This window comes from Ursus americanus, chromosome 7 (assembly GCF_024610735.1).
Source record: "Ursus americanus isolate L20-20 chromosome 7, mUrsAme1.1.p, whole genome shotgun sequence".
Taxonomy (NCBI): domain Eukaryota; kingdom Metazoa; phylum Chordata; class Mammalia; order Carnivora; family Ursidae; genus Ursus; species Ursus americanus.
The window spans coordinates 11,966,127-11,990,110 of record NC_142133.1 but is presented as its reverse complement, the minus strand read 5'-3'; the positions used below and the strand labels follow the sequence as shown (position 1 = coordinate 11,990,110).

At 37.3% G+C, this 23,984-nt stretch overlaps 1 protein-coding gene across 2 annotated transcripts in view; it reads right to left on the bottom strand.

Moving 5' to 3' along the window:
- The window catches only part of TMEM131 (transmembrane protein 131), a 234,989-nt gene that overhangs the window by 61,949 nt on the left and 149,056 nt on the right, over positions 1-23,984 (bottom strand). For both annotated transcript variants that reach the window (XM_087863335.1, XM_045771747.2), the window contains exons 6-12: positions 22,017-22,133; positions 19,720-19,842; positions 15,151-15,231; positions 12,730-12,880; positions 12,571-12,627; positions 11,530-11,591; positions 2,061-2,169 (exon numbers count right to left, since the gene is read on the bottom strand). In XM_087863335.1, coding sequence (XP_087719461.1) covers positions 2,061-2,169; positions 11,530-11,591; positions 12,571-12,627; positions 12,730-12,880; positions 15,151-15,231; positions 19,720-19,842; positions 22,017-22,133 — 700 coding nt within the window. The remainder of the gene's footprint in view (positions 1-2,060; positions 2,170-11,529; positions 11,592-12,570; positions 12,628-12,729; positions 12,881-15,150; positions 15,232-19,719; positions 19,843-22,016; positions 22,134-23,984) is intronic.

Sequence of the window (23,984 nt, the reverse complement as noted above, 5' to 3'; positions counted from 1 at the left end):
ACAGCTGTATCAAGAAATAACATTCCGTGCATGCCAGAGTCTTGTTATAATTATCGGCAAAGTAGCATGGTATAGAAAGTGTCCGTTGTTGGGAGTTCTGACTTCCTGTTTTAGCCAACCCTAACTCATAGTATAAGACTCTCCTGGCCATCATATTGTCCTCAGAGATGAAGTAAAATCTTTCAATTTTGTAGCAGTTATGAATAATTCCATCTGGAATTACAGAAATAGATTCAGTTGGATCCATTCTGGGCACCCATTAGATGTTCCTTTCAAAGCAAATAAAGAAGCTATTTTTCTTTATCCCGTTTAAGGTACTTCAGGAACACTTCTAGTTAGGAGAAGAACTTATGTGAGTTCTGCAAATGTGTGTTATCCAACTTTAGCACAAAAAAAGAAAAATAAAAAAACGGTATGACATCTAGTATATGGCTATGTACAGATAGTGATTTCAGATTTTAAAACCCCCATTAATCTTCATTTCTTTCTGCTTGCTGTGTAGCCATTACTGGGCTTATTATTTTAGGAGGCTGTACAATATTCCTACTATGCACTGGGGTGGTAGAAGGGGAGGTGGGATGTGAAAGGTGGAAGGATTTTCCCATGATAAGAAAAAGCATTTTTAAGAAATGTAGCATTTGCTTTAAAAGATGCCGTTCCTTTTATTAATGTTACATAATTTAAGAAATACTTTTTTTTTAGAGTCTGTGATCTCAGAAGAACCAACATTACTGACATTCATTTATCTCAAGAAAGGAAACATTCATTGGGTTGTCAATTTAGGAGCTGGAGAAGAAGAGCTTGGAAGAACTATCTAGAACACCTGCTCTTGGTGCACACTTCCCCACTGCTTGAATTTATCAGAAGGATGGATCCGAAAAGTTCTCGGGGTCAGGAATTACTACCGGCGGCTCTGCTTGGTGAGAGAAGAGAACAAACTTGCTGATGCTGCTACTGGTAGACATGACTGTGGTATCCCAGCAACAGAGAAGACAATTTATCACAGATCTGGAAATAACTGGGGCATCAAAACCTTCTACAATACTATTTCTTGAGAGCTGGGTTATGAAGGTATGCCACATATTTAATCCTGATTTCTTTAGGAGTTCTCTTTGAGCTCACAGAATGAACACTAAAGCTTGGCACCCAGCCTCTGCACTGCTCCAGATCCTCCCCAGAGCTCTTCATGTACAAGGAGGAAGCACAGATGTTCTCACAGACACTGTTCAGAGTCTTCCAGTATTCTGCTACACTCGGTAGGGCACAGTGATCAAATGCTCTCTTCTGATGAGTGTCGCTGCAAAATGTGGGCTATGAGCAGAGGTGGCTTCATCAGAAAGCCAAAGGGTAAGTTTCGGGGCTCCTCACTTGAAAGGGCCCTTATGAGAAAAGTCCCATTTGAGTGTCAGTTCTCATTAAGTACAGTTAAGTAGCCATTAAATCACTATTTAAAAAATTTTGTGACAGCAAACTCAAATGTTGTAGTAAAGTGGGCAAAGCTGAAAAAGAACATGCTATTAAAATATGTTAAAGTCTGGGTTAACATTTCAAATGTCAAAATATATAAATATACATGTCTGAAATAACAGCTCTCTAATTTGACAACGCTATCATAAAGGCTATTATTTTAGGTTAGGCAGAACTGTCTGCCTTGTTTAAAAAGCCAATAAATGAAACCGTTATGGAGAATACTTTATTCCTATTCTCAAATTCCAAATATGCTTCTGAAATTCAAATACATTATCACTCAATTACAAAAAATAATGACTTCATAATTAAGGCAAAGCTTACTAGGTATATATGTGAAAACCCGGATTACAAAAATTTAATTCCAATCCTAATGTATTTGTTAATACTAATTTCAGTTTATGAACTTACATTTTCTTTCATGAAGCAATCAAATAAGAGTTTGTGATGGTTTTAGAAGATAAACCAACCTAAGCAGTAATAAAAAATCTGACTAAAATGATCAGTGTTTCTATATTAAGATATCAATACACATGCCTTCTGGTTTATCAAAACAAGATAACTTCATTATAGAGAGAAAGCTGAATACTTACCATCAAAACTAATACTTGCAACCTTGGTATATTTACTTTCTGAAGCTTTTAATGTAATGGGTTTAAAGTGTACCGTTATAGCGTCATTTTGTGGTGTAGGTCGAACACTCTGCAAACAGAAAGATATATATAGCATTATTTTAGTCCAATGGTTCAGTTACACTATACTGGAGAGTGTACTGGAAAAGTGAAGTGGAATCAAAATTGGAAAAGTTTAACTTTACGTGCTTCCTTTAAATAGAATAGGCCAAACTGACACAACTTCACATTAATTTCATTAGAATATCTTCATGAAATAAAATGATGGCCAGAGGAAAAGTGTATGATAGGTTAGTGACTATACACTTACTTACCTAGTATACAAACTAGTACACTAGGTATGAATACATAAAACAGAAAAGAAAGGTATTTTTTTTTTTTTTTTAAGATTTTATTTATTTATTTGACAGAGATAGAGACAGCCAGCGAGAGAGGGAACACAAGCAGGGGGAGTGGGAGAGGAAGAAGCAGGCTCCCAGCAGAGGAGCCTGATGTGGGGCTCGATCCCAGAACGCTGGGATCACGCCCTGAGCTGAAGGCAGATGCTTAACCGCTGTGCCACCCAGGCGCCCCAGAAAGGTATTTATTTTCTAAACAAGTGTCCAATTCATATATGAGAGAAGGAGACGTGAAGATTTATGATAGGGTCCGTCTTTTTTTTTTTTTTTTTTAAAGATTTTATTTATTTATTTGACAGAGATAGAGACAGCCAGCGAGAGAGGGAACACAAGCAGGGGGAGTGGGAGAGGAAGAAGCAGGCTCATAGCGGAAGAGCCTGATGTGGGGCTCGATCCCATAACGCCAGGATCACGCCCTGAGCCGAAGGCAGAGGCTTAACCGCTGTGCCACCCAGGCGCCCCTATTTTTTTTTTTTTTTTGATAGGGTCCGTCTTAACTCCCTAATACCAAATGTAATATCCTGACTGTATGAAGAATGAACATGAATTTGGGAGCTGGTACCCCTCTGCCAAAGTAGTTTTGCAGATCCACTGTTGGTGGTACTTTATGTCTCTAGGGTGTGGCTGTGCAAGCGCGCTGTCACCAGGCAGGGCTGTGCTCCCAGCTGCAGGTCTGAGCAGTGGGGAGGGCTGAAGGGCTGTGTAGCTTGGGGAGGTCTGAACAGTTTACCTTTAAAAAATAAGATCTTTCTATTCAACAACTAAACCTATAATAACAAATACAGTAAAAGCTTGCACTTTTGGAGCAAGCTAGAAAAATGCATTTTAAGTTGCAGTTTTTTTTTTTTTTTTAAGAATTTATTTATATGAGAGAGAGAGCGAGCACAAGCAGTGGAAGGGGCAGAGGGAGAAGCAGACTCCCTGCTGAGCAGGGAGCCCGATGTGGGCTTGATCCTAGGACCCCGGGATCATGATCTGAGCTGAAGGCAGACGCTTAACGGACTGAGCCACCCAGATGCCCTAGTTACTTTTTTTATGATCCTTACTGACACAAAGCATTTTTCATTGGAAGGAACCCAAAGATCCCTGTTTTACAGATGAAGAGAACCTTGCAATATGGAGTGATGTTTCAATAGCTAGGCATCAAGAGGTGGGGCTGGAAACCAGGAGTCCTGACGTGGTCCAGGGTCTGGGCCCTTCACTTGGCATCCTATTGCCTAACCGTGTGTCAATGAAGTCATGGTATTGTACACAAATCTTGATCAGTAATCTTCCTTTAGAATTCAATTAGAATCCAACTTGGGTCTCAAAACCCTTTTAGGGTTTTTGCTAAATTTTCAGGGGCTTTATAAACTTGTTGTCAAAGCCTGAGGCTTCCCACAGAAAGAACACAGTTCTCTTCTGTAACACTCACCAGGTGCACCTCCTAACACCGGCGTGGTCAGATCCCTGCAGGTCACCAAGTTCTTCCTCCTGGCTCCCTACCCACCCTTTGAGTTGATCCATGAAAGTTGAATCTGACTAAACTGAATGAAGGGCAGTTGCATGAAGGCCTAAGAAGCGCCTGAGAAGAGTATGAAGAAAAACTGCTCCTTTTGCATTGTGTCTGCGATCATAGGGAACAAAGCTGGTTATACACATCATGATTGCAGATACTGCTTTTATACTAGATGGTGGGGCATCTCCCTTCTCACTGCTGCTTCGTCTTTATTGGGCCTGAAATAATGGCCCTAGGGGTGGTTCTGCAGTTCTCTGAATGGAAATCTTAATAGCCTGAGCTCTTGGCCTCAGGCTCTCTCAGTATTTTATCTTTTTTCTGAATTTCTCATTTGCTTTTGAATCTCTAATTGGGGCTGCAAGTGGATTTGTTCATACTGATATATTTATTATCAATAAGCTTGCTGTTAGTAGCAATCATTTAAAATACAAATCTCTTCCTTCCTTGAAGGTTGTGTGTGCATGTGTGTGTTATTTTTAACAATAAAACAAAGCAGTTTGACCTGTGAGATAAACTACAAAATGGAAAGGTTTCATATACTATCCTACTACCCTAATTCTTCTTCCAAAAGAAAGGAAAGTAGTATATGTGAGAGTCCCATAGTGATCGGTTTATGCAACAAAAATATATTAACTATTTAACTAGAAGTGTTAGTTTGAGTAAGCTGCCCATCTACTCTGGGCCTTATTTTTTCTGCTTGTAAAAGACCAGGATTGGATTGGGGATTTTCTCAGATTCCACCTATCTACAAAGTTTTTTAATTCTATTAATTTTATTCTTTTTTTAAATGACCTACTTTTATCCTGAGGTCAAGATTTGTTAGAGAGATGATTAGATAAAGCTCTGTAGTTTGCAGAGGACTTCCATGTGCTCTACTGAATGTGACAGAGCAGCAATGAAATCTTGACCATTTTCAAACATGCTTAAGGTAACAGTTCAGTACTAACAACCACAACACTTTTTGAGTGTTACCAGCCTGCACAACACCATACCAGAAATAGCTAAGCAATAGTATTTATTAAAATACAGTCACTGTAAGTTGTTGATGGGAATGCAAACTGGTGCAGCCACTCTGGAAAACAGTATGGAGGTTCCTCAAAAAGTTAAAAATAGAGCTACCCTTTGACCCAGCAATTGCACTAACTAGGTATTTACCCCAAAGGATACAAACACAGTGATTTGAAGGAGCACACACACCCCAAAGTTTATAGCAGCAATGTCCACAAAAGCCAGACTACAGAAAGAACCCAGATATCCATCGACAGATGAATGGATAAAGATGTCATATGCATATACGATGGAATATTGCTCAGCCATCAAAAAGAACGAAATCTTGCCATTCGCAATGACGTGGATGGAACTTTCAATTATGCTAAGTGAAATAAATCAGAGAAAGACAAATACCACATGATTTCACTCATATGTGTAATTTAAACAAAACAGGGGAAGGGAAGGAAAAATAAGATGAAAACGGAAAAGGAGGCAAACCATAAGAGACTCTTAACTATAGGATACAAACTGAGGGCTGCTGGAGGGATGGTGAGTGGGGGGGATGGGGTAACTGGGTGATGGGCATTAAGGAGGGTACTTGATGTAATGAGCACTGGGTGTTGTATGCAGCTGACGAATCACTAAATTCTACCTCTGAAACTAATTACAATATATGTTAATTAAACTGAATTTAAATAAAAAAATAAAAATATATAGTCACTGTAAGTAGTAAGATCTTAGAATACTTGATGAAAAATGTTTTACTCACATGAAACATATTACTTTAAGATTTTCCTTACCAGAGGAAAGTTTTTATATTCAGTATTATTATCCTTATATATATATTACACCAATATGAGCAAATATTCAACTGACTTATCTTTATACGAATGATCTGAATTGTTCACTTATTATCATTAAAAAAACCCCAACCCTAAACCAGTTAAAATCCATTTTCCAAGGAAACAAAAACAAAGCCAAACAAACAAAACACTTAAATAGTTGGCTCATTCTGGTGGCTTTAAAGGAAAAATAATACATAATCATTAACTTGTATTAAGCATATTTCCACTAACAATCTGTTTTAGTATCAGTCACTAACTGTTGCTTACTAAAGATAATTGAGAAGTGGAAAAAGTATGGCAAGAGTCCCAGGAAAGGCAGCTTGCACATGTTCTAAATATAGTTCCAGCCTTTTCTCCTGCTATTCATACCCAACTAAAGCTCAATAACTCTCAAGTGAGATTCAAACGCCCAGGACACTCTAAAACTATTTATAAAAACATTTAAGCAAGTAAGGAAAATAACCTTTCAAATGTAACAACTGTATTTTTAACAACAGGTACACAAATTCACTAGAGCTCATATTAAGTTGACAGTGGTAAAACTGACAAATATATCTGTTTTTTATTCATCATCAGTAAGGAAACTTCATGCAAATGTTCCTCTTAAGATACCTCAAGCAAATTTATTCCACCATTTATGCCGCATTAACGTTTTCGAAGTGTTGAGGAAAATCATATTCTCAGCGCTGCATTATAGACAATCAATGCCAGGTAGCCTTGAACCTGTACATCTTATCCATTTGCAGGCAAGAAATTTTTATTTTGAGATACTTCCTTCAGGAGTTCCATATCTAGAAAGATGAAGAGACTCTGAATTCCCTGAAGGGGAATTAAAAAACCCTCCAGCTTCTGGTAATGCCTAGCTCATCCTCAGATGTTATGTATATGTGAAACACACAAAGGCAAGGACACTTCTAAAAATGTGTCAGTCTTTATGTCTGGCACATTATGCAGAAAAATAGAGGAAAAAACCTTAGGAGGCTCTCTTAAAACTCAGTTTCCATGGAAGACGGGCCTGTCCCCTGGCTGATAAGGTAAGAAGTCTAAGCTAACATCATCTCAAGTGGACCAGTGCAACAGATTCCTAACTCTCTGCAGCGCCTTCTCCACAAAGTAGCTACTATGAATCAGATGATGTCACTCCCTTGCTTAAAATTCTGCAATTTGGTGTTGCACTTATAATAAAATCTAAACACCTCCCAAAGCCCAGAAAGCCGCGATAAACTCTCTAGTCCTCACCTTTTACATTCAACCCTTCCTTGTTTCCCGTGACATCCAAAGCTGTTCCTGACTCAGGCTTTTGCACTTGCTGTTCCCTTTGATGGGAACCTTTGTCTGCCAGCTTCTCTTACAGGTGCCAACTTCTTACTCCTCAGTTATTACCTCAAATGTCAGCTCCTCAGAGACAACCCTATCTAAACCATCTCCCTCCCCCACTTACATGCCATTCTGTTTCTTTTTTTGCTAGACCTTGGTTCGATTTATAATTATGTTGTATACTTGTCATCAGTCTCCCAGCTAAAAAGTGAGCTCAATAGGGGTGGAAACCTTGGTTGTCTGATTTATTGCTGTGTTCTCAGTACCTAGCACAGAGGCAGCCATATAGTTGACGCTCATTAAATATTTACGGGGTGAATAAAGGAAGAATGAATGAGGAAATAAGACGAAACTACCAAAACACTGGCAGAGTTTAGGCTCTGGATATTAGAAAAAAATGCATACACAGGTAGCTACAGATGCAGATATACAGACAGATATTATAGATCAATAGGTTTTTAGAAATGCTAAATATGAAATTAAAAATGATATATTTGTAAAGACTCAACTGGTGTCATTATATACTAACATACTTTCAAGTAACTTTGAGTTTTCATGATTGAAGAAGTTGCTTTAAAAAAAAAAAGGCTCTGATTCATTTTCCTTCTTTGGAAAACTGGAACCTGTGTATGTTATAGGACTGTTGTATTAAATAAGGTAATCCATGCAAAGAACCTCGCATAGTGCCTGACCCATAGTAAGAACAAAAATGTTGACTTATAATGTATCCTAAAACTCCTGAAGAGAAAGGTGGAACATTGCCTCTTTCCTTCTCTGTTATAACTGAATTGAATGCTATGGTATTTTTTCATTCATATTCTTAATGATTGATAATTTCATTTTTAAAGAAAATGTTTATTGAAAAAGACATTTTTTAAAAAAGATTTTATTTATTTATTTGTCAGAGAGAGAAACAGAGAGCACAAGCAGGGGGAATGGCAGGCAGAAGGAGAAGCAAGCTCCCTGTTAAGCAAGGAACCTGATGTGGGGCTCGATCCCAGGACCCCGGGATCATGACCTGAGCTGAAGGCAGACGCTTAACTGACTGAGCCACCCAGGTGTCCCAAAAAAGACATTTGTTTTGACCCGTTCACTGTATGTAAAAAGTTAGACAAGATTGCTTGGGCTAAGTAAAGGCATTTTCTCATCAAATCTCTAAACCCTTTGGAGAAGTGACTGCAGGTATGAAGTCTGCCCAACATGAAAATTCCCATAATGACCCTGCTCTGTGCAATGGCGTCCCACAGATGGACAAACAGCATGGAGAACACACAAAAACAAAATTATCTGACATCTCCAACTGAGGCAAGAGCCAGGTGATCCATCAATGACAGCCAGTGTCTGCCCTACAGGCGAAGAGCTGCCGTCGGCAGCGAGAGAGGGATCTCCAAATGTGCTGCCAGGAGGCTGGGCTAGGAGGTGCTTGCCCAGTGGAGAAAGCACTCGAGCTTACCCGAGAGAAAAAGGGCTGGGAGGAATGGTACATACGTGACCAGGGATGAAATAAATGGGCTCTACATAGCCAACCGGGATAAAGAAGAAATCAGTATCAGAAAGTTCAAAGAAGATAAGTAGGTTGTAGCCAAAACAATCTAAACAAATCTAGCAGAAGGAATTATATGCTATTACAGAGGAAACTCGGATAAACTAACTCAGAGAATTTTGAACAAAAAGAATCACAATTCCAGGTAAAGAAAGATTTTAAAATGTTAATACAGAGCAGTGATACTGAGGCCATCGCATTTCACTGACTGGTAAAACCTAAAACGTGTGTGTATTTATGGTTGGGGAGGGAAATCTAACTAATGGGTTTTCTAATTTTTTAGTTTGCAAATGTGAGAATGATGGTGGCAAGGGAACAAAGGGGATCTCCTACTCTCTCCATCTTTATTCATTAAATAAAGGATGTTTTAATGGTAGACAAAGAAAAATAGAGAAAATTAACAAAACCAAAAATTAGTTCTTTTAAAGATTTTATTTATTTGACAGAGAGAGAGAGATGGAGAGAAACAAAGAGAGAGCAAGCAGCAGACTCCCTGCCAAGGAGGGAGCCCGATGCAGGACTTGATCCCAGGAACCCGGGATCATGAGCTGAGCCGAAAGCAGACGCTTAACTGACTGAGCCACCCAAGTGCCCTCCTTTAAAGGATCAACAAAAGTCACAAACCTTTAGCTAGACTGACCAAAACCACTTCTTAAATACAGAAAAGACTAAATTCCTAAAATCAAGATTATGAAAAATGGGATGTTACTACCTATTTCGCAGGGACAAAAGAATCGTAAGGGAATACTATGAACACTGGTACACCGACCAATTAGAAACTTGAGACACAATGACAAAATCTCTAGGGAGACATAAGTCACTGAAAGTGAGGCAAGAAGAAATAGAAAATCTGAATAGGCCTAAAGAGACTGAATTTTAAAACTTCCCACAAAGAGAAGCCCAGGCCCAGAGGACTTCATTGGTGAATTCTATCAAATATTTGAGAGGAGTTAATACCAGTCCTTCACAAACTCTCCCCAGAAATAGAAGAGGAGAGAATACTTCCCAACTCATTTTATTTGAAAACAACAACACAGCTATCCACCACCTTTGTAGACAGTAGCTATTTTAACGTCAAACAAAGAAAACAAGCATATTATTGAAGAACAGTCCTTGTCCAGAAGGGTGTTCATATTAACATACATACAACTCAAATCTTTATAAACATTGACACTGTTCTTATTTTGCTCATTTTTCCAGACTTGTGAAAATGTCAATACAGTTAAAGAGACAAAACCAGTCACTAGACCCTCAATATAGTAACAATCAGCATTACGTATTTAGGAACATGTAATTAATTATTGCTATAAATAGGAATTACAAAGAAATCGTACAACAGAAACATTCCTTGTAATATTTTCTTATGTAAAAGGTCATTACTGAAAAATGTGCTGTTAGTTTCATTCCATAGAGACTTTGATGACAGTCTTTTCAAAAGCTGAATTAAAAAAATCAAGAAAGTCACTGAATCAAAAAAAAATGAATGTATTTTTAAAAGCAAGCATATAAAATTATATGCACTAAAGTTGCTATTTAAGAAGAAAAATAAAAAGAACAAGAGATATAATGCTGCTGCTCATGCTTTTGTGTTTTGTTTCAATGGTATCAGGGTGGCCAGGTCAAGAGAGCTGTTCCTTGTCATCTGTGGTGAGGTCCCCAACCCTTGAGAACCCCTGAGGAGAACGGGTGTGAACCACAGCTGACCCAGGCAACTGCATCACGGGTCTCTCTCAGCCTGCCAACAGTGGACAGGCAGGAACTCCAAGGGGGGTTTCAGCCCACTGTAGAGTGGGGGAAGCTCTCTACCAGACCCCATACCCCCAGTTCTTCTATCTAGCAGGAAGAAATACTAGGTCAGACAGCAGGACACTGCCTGGACTACGACCAGTGAGCACAGTTACTGTGCATTAAAATATGGTTACCTGGGATGACCGTCTCTCGCTCCCTTATTTAGGGTTTGTAAACTCTCCTCTCTTTGGTTTACTCTACCAGCTGGCTGTAAACTCTGGGTTTGGCCATGGATAGACAAAGGTCCCTTAAGTCTCATGCCCATTTGATGTATCTCATTTTATCAGAGTTCTCTGAATTTAGGCTTCTGACATTAGCACAGGTTATAATAAAAATATACTGCTTTCTTTTTCCATTATTCCCTATATATGTATCTTGGGGACTTCACCAGGAGGTAAGGTTGTGAGCCAAAGCAAAATTCGGATATCTTTCTCTTTTTTTTCCCCTAAAATTGTGTAATGGCTCCCCAATTCCACTGTGAGGCCTAAAAGTCACTTGTTCAATGTGCATGTGTGAGGGGAAGAGATGACCCTGGTTTGTAGTCTGCTATCTAGTATGCTGTAGTAGCTACCAGTTAAGAGGGTACCTTGGACAAATATTAACAGCATTCTCACGTCACCTACCATATCTCTTTGCTTTATTATTATTTCTCTTCCATACTCATCTGAACCCGCCCCCCCTTTTTACTTACCCATACCTTATGTCTAACAACTAAACCTGATGGAATCCTCATAACCTGTTTTTCTTTGCACACGGCACACAGCCTAAGATTTACTAGAATCCACAAGCCTCTTATATGACTCTGCCTGAAGAAGAACCTCAGGGACTTTGGTTCAGACTTAGCTTGGGGCTGATCACCTATTTTTCTTCTCATCTTTAAAATCTGGTGGTTAGAGACAGAATAGGTTTCTCACATCACACTTAGAACCCAAGTGTCACCAGGCCACCATAAAACAGAATACTTTAGAGTAAGAGTTTAATTATTTTTAACTTTGTCATAAGTTTAAAAACAAAGAATATATAAATTAGGAGAAAACAGGTAAAAACTTACTGTTATTGGTACATCTTTTGTTCCTGAATTTAGTAAATGAAGGTTTAAAACTTTTGGTAGATCTGTTAAAATTGAAGAAAAGAAATATTTCTTTAACAGGTGTGCTTTACAGCAAGCTAGAATTTTTACCTTATTAGGTGTCAGATTGAACCTATTCCAGAATGTGAAAAAGAACTACGATAGCATTAATAAAAAGAATGTGATTCCACCTAACTCCTAGACAGCTGTCACTTTATTCATAGGATACTATGTGTTATAAGAACTGCCCTTCCTAAATAACCAGAAAAACAAAACAAAACATATTTCAGAGGAATTAGACATTATTACTACTCTTTTAGTTTTCCAGGAAAGCATAAGGAAGCAAATTAATAATGTGCAACGTGAAATTATCACATTAAAACCAAATCTAATTTTCGAAAAGGGGTCTTCAATCCTAAACAACCAAATTCTAATTATACATGGCCACAGAAATCCCAAGTTATAAGTATTTCCACTTTTTCCTTAATAGTCCGTAACTTCAGTGATTTCAATTTTAGAATTTGAATACTTTCTTTGACCATCTAGGGCAAAATTTAACATTATGTTATTATAATTTAACTGAATAATTAATAATATCAATTAATAAAATTAATAATATAACAGAATAATCCATTTCTAAGTAAGAATCCAGAAATAAAGCTTTTTATTTCTTTTATTTTACTATTAAAAAAAGATTCAGCATAACTGAATATGTGATAAACTAGATTCAAAAACTCAGAAACTATACCTTCTGCCTCAATCTTCTGTTTAGAAGACTTCACTTATCTCATGATCTTGCTTTCCTGCCTGGTAAGCAATGGTGTCCCTCAGAGGAATGGGGTATGAACCCGTGAGGGCTCTGAGTTCTCAACAGTAGGTTTCTATGAGATCATGTAACCCATTGAAAGGTAACTTTCAAAGCTGAGTTACCAAGGAGCTAAAGTAGAGCCAGCCATTCAGCACTGAATAGAGAGATTTTTTTTTTTTTTAAAGACTTAGAAAAATATTGTCTCTTTTCTTTACCTTGTGTTCGTAGTGTACCAAAATCTAACATTTCGGTTGAGGAATAAATTCCAGGAGCTTGGAAGAGAGAAAATAAACCATCAGATTTTACTTTGTCCAGAGTAAGATGTACTGAAAACAAAACCAACACATTTGCAGCTCCTTTGGTTTTCTACTAACCTGTTGTAACTTCTACCTCAACTGGAAGAATGATAAACTCTGTGCTGTCTGAAGCATTCGTCTTTATTCTGATGAAGGCTGTGTGATTATCTGCTTCTCTGGATGAAAAGCTGGCTCTCATCACTCCCTTGGTTTCATAAGGAGGAATCTCCTGACAAGTTAACAGACCATAATGTAGCACAGCTTTTGTAATGTTGCAAAACCACCACAGTTTAGTGAATAAGATGAGAATGACTGAAAGATGCATTATTATTTCATACACCTACTAAGAAAAAAAATACATTGCCACTTAAACAAATATATTCCATGGATTGTAACACACTCCAATTTTGAAGAACATTAAATATATATATATAAAAAAAGCACATCTTAGAATTGGTGAAGCATGGTATTGTAAAATTGAGCAAATGAAAGAAATAAAATTATCTGAAAACAAATTGCCAGTTGCAAAATTATCATTAAAAGACAGAATTAATCTGTAAAGTCATTTATTCTTTAACATGATGCTTGTGCATATAATTCAGTCCTAAAATTCTCTAACAAATAGACACGTCATGATTGGAGGGAAATGCTTTTCCAGAAGTCTACAGGAATCTCTTTAAATAATAACCTAGAGAGCTTAGACCCATCTGTCCTTTCATTTAAACGGAACACAACAAAGCTTCCTGGGAAAATCTAGAGTTCACCAACTGCTTTCAGTAAGGCTCTTAGCAAGTAAGATAGCAAACATTTTCAGGCCTGTAATGAGAGAACACTCAGAAATACACTAGAAGGAAGATTAATTGGGCAAAAAAAAATTTTTTTTTGAGATGTAATTCTTTTCCTGATTTTACAACGATCTGGCTTCCTTGGGACCACCAGAACTTCTCTGCAAACACCTTTTGGCATATTTGAGGAGATCCCTGTGATACAGAATTTTTGGTCTTCACTTACCTCTATTCTCTTAACTTTTTAGCCTCAAAGTAGGAAAGAAGTGATTGGAACCCTCCTGGGGCCACTAGAGATGCACCATCCACTTCCCCATCTCTAGGGAGCTGACTTGGTCTCTGGGCTTTTCTTATGTACACTGTAAATGGGCTGAGGGTGAGGTCAAGGCCAATTGACTTTTTTCTTACTCTAGGTTTGTAGGAATAAGAATAACTTTATCTTTCCTTGTAGCCACTGGGAGTATTAAAACATTATGCCATCTCTGCTACCGTTCATTATAGTTCTTAGCTAATTAGAAATCTGAATTCTCTTATGTTTGTTCATTAGATACCAATTATATTTCACAGTAAATTCTTAGTTCTTTTATCTAGAATTAGAATACAAATTGAATAGCTTATAGTTAATCCTCTGAAGCATTGTTTTATATACTATTTCTCCCAAAGGTTTTTCAAACAATAACATAATTTCAAGACAAAACATTTTTATGAAAGGATATAAATGAACCATCCATTACAAATTTCTATCTGCTAATGTGTTCCTGTATCTGAGGAGTTAACCAAATCCCTGACAAATTTGTTTCTAATTGTGCAAGTCAACATCCTAAAAATGTCCCTTCCGCATCCCTTCCTTGGTTGAGACTGGTCAGAAGACAGAACAAGAGCTATGTGTGTTTAATAGAGCAATTAATAAATGAATTTGACCTTCAGAACTTACTCATAGCAGTAAAGTCTGTTGTCTTCAATTATGGATGAGGAGTGATCTGAGTGCCCTTGGTACAGGAAGTGCATTTACTATGCCTTTCCCCTCTTTGATTAAGGCATAGTAGATAACATTTAAAGAAAAACCATCCTATGGCAGGAAACTTTACAAATAAGGTAGTTGCTATATATTCATTGATTTGGTTAATATTTGCCGGGTTCTTGAAGAAAAAGTGGTTCTCTAAGCATTGACACAAACTAGCGTTAAATATTCAACAATACTAAAGGTGGATGTAGATCACCTAAGAATTTTTAAAATCTCCTAAGTTGTCACGAGGGCTTGACTACATTCCCTCTGAAAATGTCATCTCTATCAACGATAAGTCTGCATGTTCAATTCTCTACCTCAAACATATAATGGATTCTTCCCACAGGGTTATTATTATTTTTTTAAAATCTTAGTATAAAGCACATTATAAATGATCATATTCAGAGACAACTTTACCAATATAATTCTGTGAAAGAATAGTTGAACTCTCTTCCTATCCACACAGTGGGTTAAAGCTCCCACCAATTTTGTTCACTGCTCTTCCCAAACATTATTACTTACACTGTTCTCGCCCTGTATCATCCAATTTTCAAATATATCTAATGTAAATTTAAAATTAAGATATAATTAAAGGAAAGTCACCCACATTTATACAGGTGATAAACGTGGTATATAATTTCTGGTGTATCTGAGAAAATAATTGGTCCCATGTGACCACACAGGAGAGAACAATACGCCGGCACTCACCCACAGTTTTCTGGTGCCTCCTTGTTGACCTGTTGGAAGTTCTAAGTGAAGATCTCCTCCACTAGAGTACATTTCTACAACCTGTGACAAAAGAGCACCTGATGGTTAAGTTCGAAATCATATTCTCAATGCAAGTGATTTGCTGTTAAACAGAAATAAGTCTGACACCCTGTGTCTTAGAAAAATTTAAAAACATTTGCAGATATGGAAGTAGGATAAGTATCACGTCTTATTGTGGGAGTCAGTGCTTCATATGTTTGACCAATCGTGATTATTTTTATTAAAACAAGGTAACTTTCAAATATTAAACTTAGAAACAATATAGTTACATCAGATATTGGATTAAAGAAAATCCATTCATAGAACACCTTTTATTTTTTCAAAGGAAAAACAGTTTATGGAAATACAGTTTTTGTACTTCTTATAGTAACAGCGCTTTTTTAGTCACACATTTATATCAAGATTTAGTAGAAGATCTAACAAGTACTATAATTGTGAAATAGTGAAGAATGCGTCATTCTGGGATATATGTAACATTTTTAATGCAGTAGGACAGTATTTGGTTTCTCTTGATGGCAAAAATCACAGGAACTGTAAATAACACCTCTGTGGCCTGTATCCATACTCATGATTTTGCTGAGATATAGCTGATGTACAATGAACATCCCATATTTCAAGTGCACAACTTGACAAATTCTGACATACATAAACAGGCGTGAAACTACCACTGCAATTAAGACATTAAATATACTCATTATCTCCAAAGTTTCTTCATGTCCTTTGCAATCTGTCTCTCTCTGCCCCCTCGCGCCCCCTAGGCAACCAGTGAGCTGCGCCTGGCCACTCAAGATTAGTTTGTACTTCCTAGAGCTTTATGTAAATGGAATCATACAGTATGCACTCTTGTTCCTGCTGCTTTTACTCAGTGTAATTATTTTGAGATTCATGTTGTCGTATGTATTAAAATGAATTAATGTTCATTTCTTTTCAATGTTATGGCTATGCCACAATTTTTAATCCATTCACCTATTGATGGACACGTGGGTTGCTTCCAGTTTTTGGGCATTACAGATAAAGCTGCTATGAACACTGCGTTTCTGTTAAGTCTTTGTGTGAACATCTGCTTTCTTTTCTCTGGTAAATACCTAGGGATAGAATGGGTCACATGGCAGGAGACTTTCCTTTAAAGGCAGGTAACCCCATCTCTTAAAAAAATAATATACTTAATATTTTATTTGAAAAAATTAAAAAAAATATTTTATTTATTTTAGAGATAGAAATAGGGATAGAGAGAGCAGGCGTATATGACTAGGGGAAGGAGTGGAGGGAGAGGGACAAGCAGACTTTGCGCTGAGCACAGAGCCTGCTGCAGGGCTTGATCCCAGGACCCTGAGATAGTGACGTGAGCCGAAATCAAGAGTTGGCTGCTTAACTGACTGAGCCACCCAGGCACCCCAAGAATACACTTAATTAAATACAAATTTGGGATGAAATAAAAGAATGGGTGGAAGACCTTCACTTGTTTTATCATGTAATTCAGGGGTACATAAAACAAGACAAAGCAGGGAAAACAACAATACTTTAGTATAAACTTAAAGGTTTTTGGTGTATGTTGTTGTTAAAGTAATACATTTAGCAAAGACTAATGAACTAAGATTTTCTCTGAGTATTATTACCTGCTTTTTTTTTTTTAAGGTTTTATTTATTTATTTGACAGAGAGAGACAGCCAACGAGAGAGGGAACACGAGCAGGGGGAGTGGGAAAGGAAGAAGCAGGCTCCCAGCAGAGGAGCCTGATGCGGGGCTCGATCCCAGAACGCCAGGATCACGCCCTGAGCCGAAGGCAGACGCTTAATGACTGAGCTACCCAGGCGCCCCTATTACCTGCCTTCTGATTTATTACAGTGTTCTCCTTTGGCCCAGTTGTATTAATAGTGATACCACCTTAACTGATGGAGTGACTGTAGAACCTTTTCTGAAAAACCAGAAGACATCACATATTATTTTGTTTAATCTTCCAAGGTATTAAGGAAATAAGTGTAACAATGCATGGAAACAGAAGATTCAAAGGTAGACTACTGATTACAGGAAAAGGAATAAGGAAATGGGGACAGAAAAAGGCTACATTATAAAATTCAGAGGAAAGATCACATTAAAACTAGGAATGCGACATATTCCTGATTTTAAGTACAGTGCTATTTCTTCTAATTTAACAATGTATAGAAAAAAAAGGAAGCCAACAATATACTAAGAATATAATTTATGTAAAAGAGATTTGCACAAAGAGTGTTTATTTTTGTGTGTCCACATATATACATGCAAACACACTGAAAAGCGTCTGACACCAAGATCATACGGGATCGTATATGTGAGGAGGGGTTTGGGACTAGAGCTGTGCTAATACAACAGTTATCAGCTACATGTGGTTAAATTTAAAATAACTGAAATAAAATCAAATGAAATGTTCAGTTTCTCAGCCACCCTAGGGCACAAATTCAACTGTGCATTAGTGTCACGTGGCTGGTGGCTGCTGTACTGGACAGAGCAGATACAGATACGTCACGGAAGAAAGTTCTGTTGGATGGCACTGGATTAAAAAGTGGAAATCAAGAGGGCTTTTACTTCACATGTTTGAATTGTAAACACTTTTTTTCAGTGAGAACATACTCATGTTGTGTTTTATATACAATTAACAAATCAGATACAACTTCTTATTTACAGTACTTTCTTAAATTTAAGGATAAGACTAACGACACAGTATAACATAGAACCATCAGGTTAAGAGTGCCTTCCAGATAAATAATCTATACTGGTTCTAAGAGGGCAGTTTTGGTTTTTCCATTTGCTCTCCTGTATGCTGGTGAAAAGTCCAATGTGATATATATTCTTCATTAAAATGTAATAACTGGAAAAATCCTAGATTAACAACAACAACAACAAATATCAGTTGACTGAAAACAGACAAGGAAAGCAAGCAGCAGGAATTGATGAGATTTCTTTATTATTTGTCATAAAAATTAGTCAGAACAGGGAAAACACACCATTACCTAAAGTTAGCCAAAAGGATATAAATGATCAAGTGATGATGAAGAGGAAACACTTTTCACTTGTAAAAACAGGACAGAAAAGCATTTTTTTTCTTTCTTTTTTTTTTTTAAAGATTTTATTTATTTTTTGACAGGGAGAGAGACAGCCAGCGAGAGAGGGAACACAAGCAGGGGGAGTGGGAGAAGAAGCAGGCTCCCAGCAGAGGAGGCCGATGTGGGGCTCGATCCCAGAACGCCAGGATCACGCCCTGAGCCGAAGGCAGACTTAACAACTGAGCCACCCAGGAGCCCCAGAAAAGCATTTTCTTCTTTTGTAATGAAGATACGTAGCTAAAAATCATTAAAATTTGGGCAGAATATTCTTATTATTAGCTTTGCTCACTGAATGTTAGCCAAGTGTCAGGGAGAAACCCCTTTCTTGCTAATTTAGCATATAATTTCACAATTCATGCTCTAAAAATCTCACTATACTCTTCCTCACTTTCTCCTTATCTGTGTATGAACACTTCTACTGGGGGGGGGTGTGTTCTGGGATGACAGGAACCATTTTGGTTGTGAATGCTCTGCAGTTTACCACAATATGTAGTGTTTTCCCTCCACTGGTCACATTCAAGCTACTGTTAAGGCCTGCAGCACTGGTTCTAAAGAACTCTGGGTGTGGATATTATGGACTATTCTGGAAAGTAACCATGTCACCTTCCAATCAGATGACACAATGAGAAGCTACGGTGGCAGCAAATGTCACATAGTGCAAGTCACTGGGGATGTAGGGTGGGGATTTTAGGAAGTACATGAAGGAGCAACACCAGCCGCTCCGCTGTGCAAGAGACAAGGAACTAGTGAGGAGATTTCAAACTTGAAAATAGTCAGTACTAACAGATTAAGATCAGGAATTGGACTTTTTAAATAAACTCTGAGAAACAAACAGGTCTTCAGAGGGGAGGTGGGTGGGGGAATGGGATAGACCGGTGATGGGTAGTAAGGAGGGCACGTATTGCATGGTGCACTGGGTGTTATACACAACTAATGAATCATCGAGCCTTACATCAAAAACCAGGGATGTACTGTATGGTGACTGACATAATATAATAAAAAAAATAAATTTGCTTTTAATCGTGATTCTATATTACCCTTCCCTTGGACTTTAATTTCCAGGCTGCCATTACCAAAAACTTATTATTACCAAAAATGAGTATGAACTGTGTTTTAAAAAATTTATGTTATCCTAGAAAAGTAGTGGCCTTGTGTAGCTGAAACCTCTTAAGTTAAACGCAGAGCTATTAAACTCTAATACCAGAGAAACCACAGTTTTAGAAGTGGTTCCAAAAATTCAATACCTGGACTATTGTAATCCAAGATTCCAACCACAGCAAGTTGCACTAAAAGAATACCCCCACTCCGATACATCCATAAAACCCCAGTATTTAAAATAGTCTTGAAAACTCTAACAAACAGAGATTTCATGCTAAGTATTAATTTTTGCCAAAATGAAACTCATTCAACATCACCATCATAAACTCACCTGTAAAGGCTCACTGTGAGGATTGTGTATATTTATTATAGGTGAGAAACTGCTATTCACAGGGACTCTGGCCCCAAGGAATGGCCTCAATCGATATGGGTTTGGAACTCCAACACCAAATACCTATTTCAAAGATGAAAAAAATGCAATTTGAGTTGCTTTAGTAACTAACTCACTAGTAACTAGTAAGTCTTATTTAGATGGAAAAATCTTAACCACCTTTAAAAAGATCACACATGTAGTTTCTATACTTGATTTGGCTACATACTTGATTTACTACATATATATGTGTATTCAGAATTATTTCTATAATATCTCAGAAATTAAAATGATAGCAGTACTTCATAAGCTCATAGAATAGAGAAAAGAAGAAAATAGGGAATCAAAAGATTTCCTTACTCCGACCATACGGAGATGGATTTAGGGCCCAAGCCAGGTATCCAGGTCATACCCACATGGGAAGGCAAGGCCCTGGGTTGATTGACTAAACAGGGTGAGCCAGTCATTCAAATGACAAATATTTATTAAGTACCCATGATGTGCTAGGCACAAATATATACATAGTGAGTGATTTAATAGTGAATAAGAAAGATAATATGCCTGTCATAAAGCTTATATTCTAGCATGAGAGGCAGACTAGATAACAATAAAAAAGTTCTAAAAAACAGGTAATGTGATATAGAATAACTGGATGGGGTGAGGCTGGAAATATTCTTTTAGAGAGCATCGTCAGGGCAATATTCTCTGGGGAAGTGATGTGAGCTGATGTCACCAGCAAGATGAGAAAAAAAAGCCAGCAATGAGAGTGTATTCAGGCAAGGGGAAGTATACAGAGGACATAAGGCAGGAAAGGGGTTGACTTGTTTGAAGACCAGGAATAAGATGAGAAGAAGGGTCAAATGGGATGAGGTAGGAGGGCTATATGGGAGTCAGAACCTCAGAGCCTTGTTGGCCTTAGTCAGAGGTTTACATTTTGCTCTAAGAGCAATGCGACAACATTAGGATTTCCATGGGGAAGTTGACTAGATATGATTTATGTTCACAGAAGGTCACTATGATTACAGTGAATGATGGCCTATGGTAGGGACTGGAGAGGTGCAAGGTTCTGTTGGAGGATACTGTGTCATCCAGTGAGAAGCAATGGCTTAGAAGAAAGCAGTGGCAGTAAGAGGACAGAGGTATACAGACTCAAGATATATTTAGGTGGGGGACTTTGTGAAAGACTAGATGTGGAGAGGTGAAGAATGACAGCTGGACACTGAAGCTCTCCTTGAGGATGACCTGATCACAACCCTCAGGTAGTCCAGCTTGGCCACAACCACCCAGGCAACTGGGGGTGCCTCTGTGGAGCAAAGGTCTTAATAGTCTTAGGATAGTCTTCACATACTCAGCAGGAGCTTGTTAAATGAGTGTCATCTATACGGCACTTCAAAGTTACTCATCTTTGCAGGCTGCCTACTAAACAACCATTAAAGATTTATTCACCATACATAAACACAAGTGCCTGACTAATCAGTTTACTCTGACGCTAATTTTCAAGATACACGGTACGTTCTGGGTCCTGGAGAAGACTGTTGAAAACAAAATCATAAAAACTGTCAACTAAGACATTAGCTAAGTAAGGAGTTAAACCAATGTGCTCCAAGCGCAGTATAACACAGTAGTTACTAGGATGGTCTTTGTAGGTGCAAGACATGGGTTTGAATCCCTGCTCAATAACCTACTGGTAGCATAATTTGAACCAATTATTTAGACTTTCTAAACTTCACCTTCCTTATCTAAAAAAATGAGGATAATGGTATCTATAATGCAGGCATAAATGCATGTAAGGTATGTAGTATAGTGCCATATAAGCAATTCTTCTTAAAAATCTTGATAACCTTGATATACAAAAATCTTGATTCATAAAACATTAACAGCTTTTAATAACCTAAACAATTACACATAAAAAGAACAAATTTTAAATAATCATTTACTAAAGAAAAGCAGGCATGTATATTTTAATCTTAAAACTAATATCAAGTATGCTTCATCAACGTGCAAAATTTTAAAAAAATTTAGTCAGTGTACAATATTTTTACTATTATTTTGCTAACCAATCTTACATTAATGCTTTAGCTGTAGCTTTAAAAAACTCTTCAGTCTGATTTGAATAGGGATAGTCATAGATAACCACAGTGAGTAAAAATGCTCTAAGTCTATTATCCCTGAGTTTTTAAAGAGAGTTCTTGATAGGCTGTCATATGATACGTCAGAGATGAGCATAAATAAATGAAAGTTTTAATCCCGGTTCTTACCTGGTAAGTAAATACCCCATGATTGGATGTGTTAATAAATAAAGTATTTTCTACATTTCCCACTACTCTTGCAAGAAAAACTACATCAAATGATGTATTTCCTCCTGGAAGTATTTTCTGAAAAAGAAGAGCAATAAATAAACTAATAACTAAAAAATCCAATAATGCTGACCACAATTAAATAGTTCTTTAAAACAATCATCTTAGAATCATTTCCATGAACTAGGTTCTCCCCCATGAAGGTTTAAGCTTTAAATTATTCTATAATGGAAAATAATAAAAAAGATGTCTTCATATTGATGTCCACAGTCATATAGCTTTGTCAATTACCAGCCTAAAACCCTGTACAGCTGATGGTTTCCTTAGATTCTGTTCATTCAACAATCACTAGGCTGGAATGAAGTGCCTAATTATGGCTGTTCCCTCATCACATAATCAGGCAGGACTCGAGCCAAAGCTGAGCTTCTTATATAGACGTACTATTCTACTACTAAGCAGCAATTTGTACTATTTCGAAGAAGAAATAAGCCCAGGCCTCAATCCCTTGACCTCCGTCACCCATTCACACAAGGCACTGTATGGGCCCACAACTTAAACTAGGAAAGAAGGCAGGGGTGGCAGTGAGGTGCAGAAACTCACTCTTGTTATTTTGTGCAGATTGAGGATGTCACTGTAGTTAGTGAAATAAAACTTTATTACAACAAAACAATTGGGCTACTCCATGGACTTCAAGGGACTATGACTGCAGTTCTATTTGCAGTGAAGCCTTACAATGCAGAGTCATCAACCTCTCTTTCTGCCTCTATGGCTCGAACTCTAAAATGCTCCCCAGATTGTAGCTTAAAATACATGGCATTGAGATTTCTGGCTTTACTTTAGGATGCAGAAAGCTGGAAAGAGCATTTCCCTTGCTTATCAACAACTAAAAGAATAATCTACAAAATCATAACTTTTCTTGAACCTATCACGGAGTTTGTGTAACAAGTAGCCCCAAATTTAAGGAAAGACAAGCACCTCCGAAGAAAGATGGAATATCTTGGCTCACCCATGGCAGAGAATGGGAAGATGAGGGTACCATATAGAGTAAGATACATTCAGCTAAGATTTTTACACTCTGCTAAAAGCTGATAGCAGGCTAAAAGGAGAGTTGTATCTGCAGACACTAGATGGAGGTCACACTTGAACCATAGTCAGTAACAGAAAGATACTTGGTAAATCTCTAAGTACCTTGAAATCAACACACTTCTAAATAAACCACTGATCAAAGAAGTAGTCACAGGGAAATTAAAATATTTTGAATCAACTGAAAATTAGAACACAACATATCAAAATTTGTTTGCTGCAGCTAAATCAATACTTGGAAGGAAATGCACAGTATTACATGCTTATTTTGGGAAGAAATGCTTCAAATCAATAATCTATGTTTCCACCTTGAGAAACTAAAAAAAAAAAAAAGAGTACATTAAACCCAAAATATACAAAAGGAAGAATAGACAAAAGCAGAAAGGAATAAAATAGAAAATAGCAAAAAGTCAATAAAAGCAAAGATAACGCTTCAAAAGGTCCATAAAACTGATAAAAACCTAGACAAAATAACCAAGATTAAAAAGGAAGAAGACAAAAATATAAGAAACTGAAATATATACCTTTTACACATAAAAAGGATGATTAAGGAATATTACAAACAACTGTATACCCTAAATTTAATAACTACAAGAAATGGACACATTCTTTGAAAAACACAATCTGCCAAAGCTCATTCAAAATGAAACAGATGCTCAGGACAGACTTACATCCATTAAAGAAGTTTAATTTATAGTTTAAAACCTTCCCACAAAGAAAAGCCCAAGCCCAGATGCTTTCATTGGCAGAATGGTAGAATTCTCTATCATCTATTGAAGGAGGAATTAATATCTATCTTACGTACTTTACAGCATACAGAAAACTTTACAGCATACAGAAAAGTAG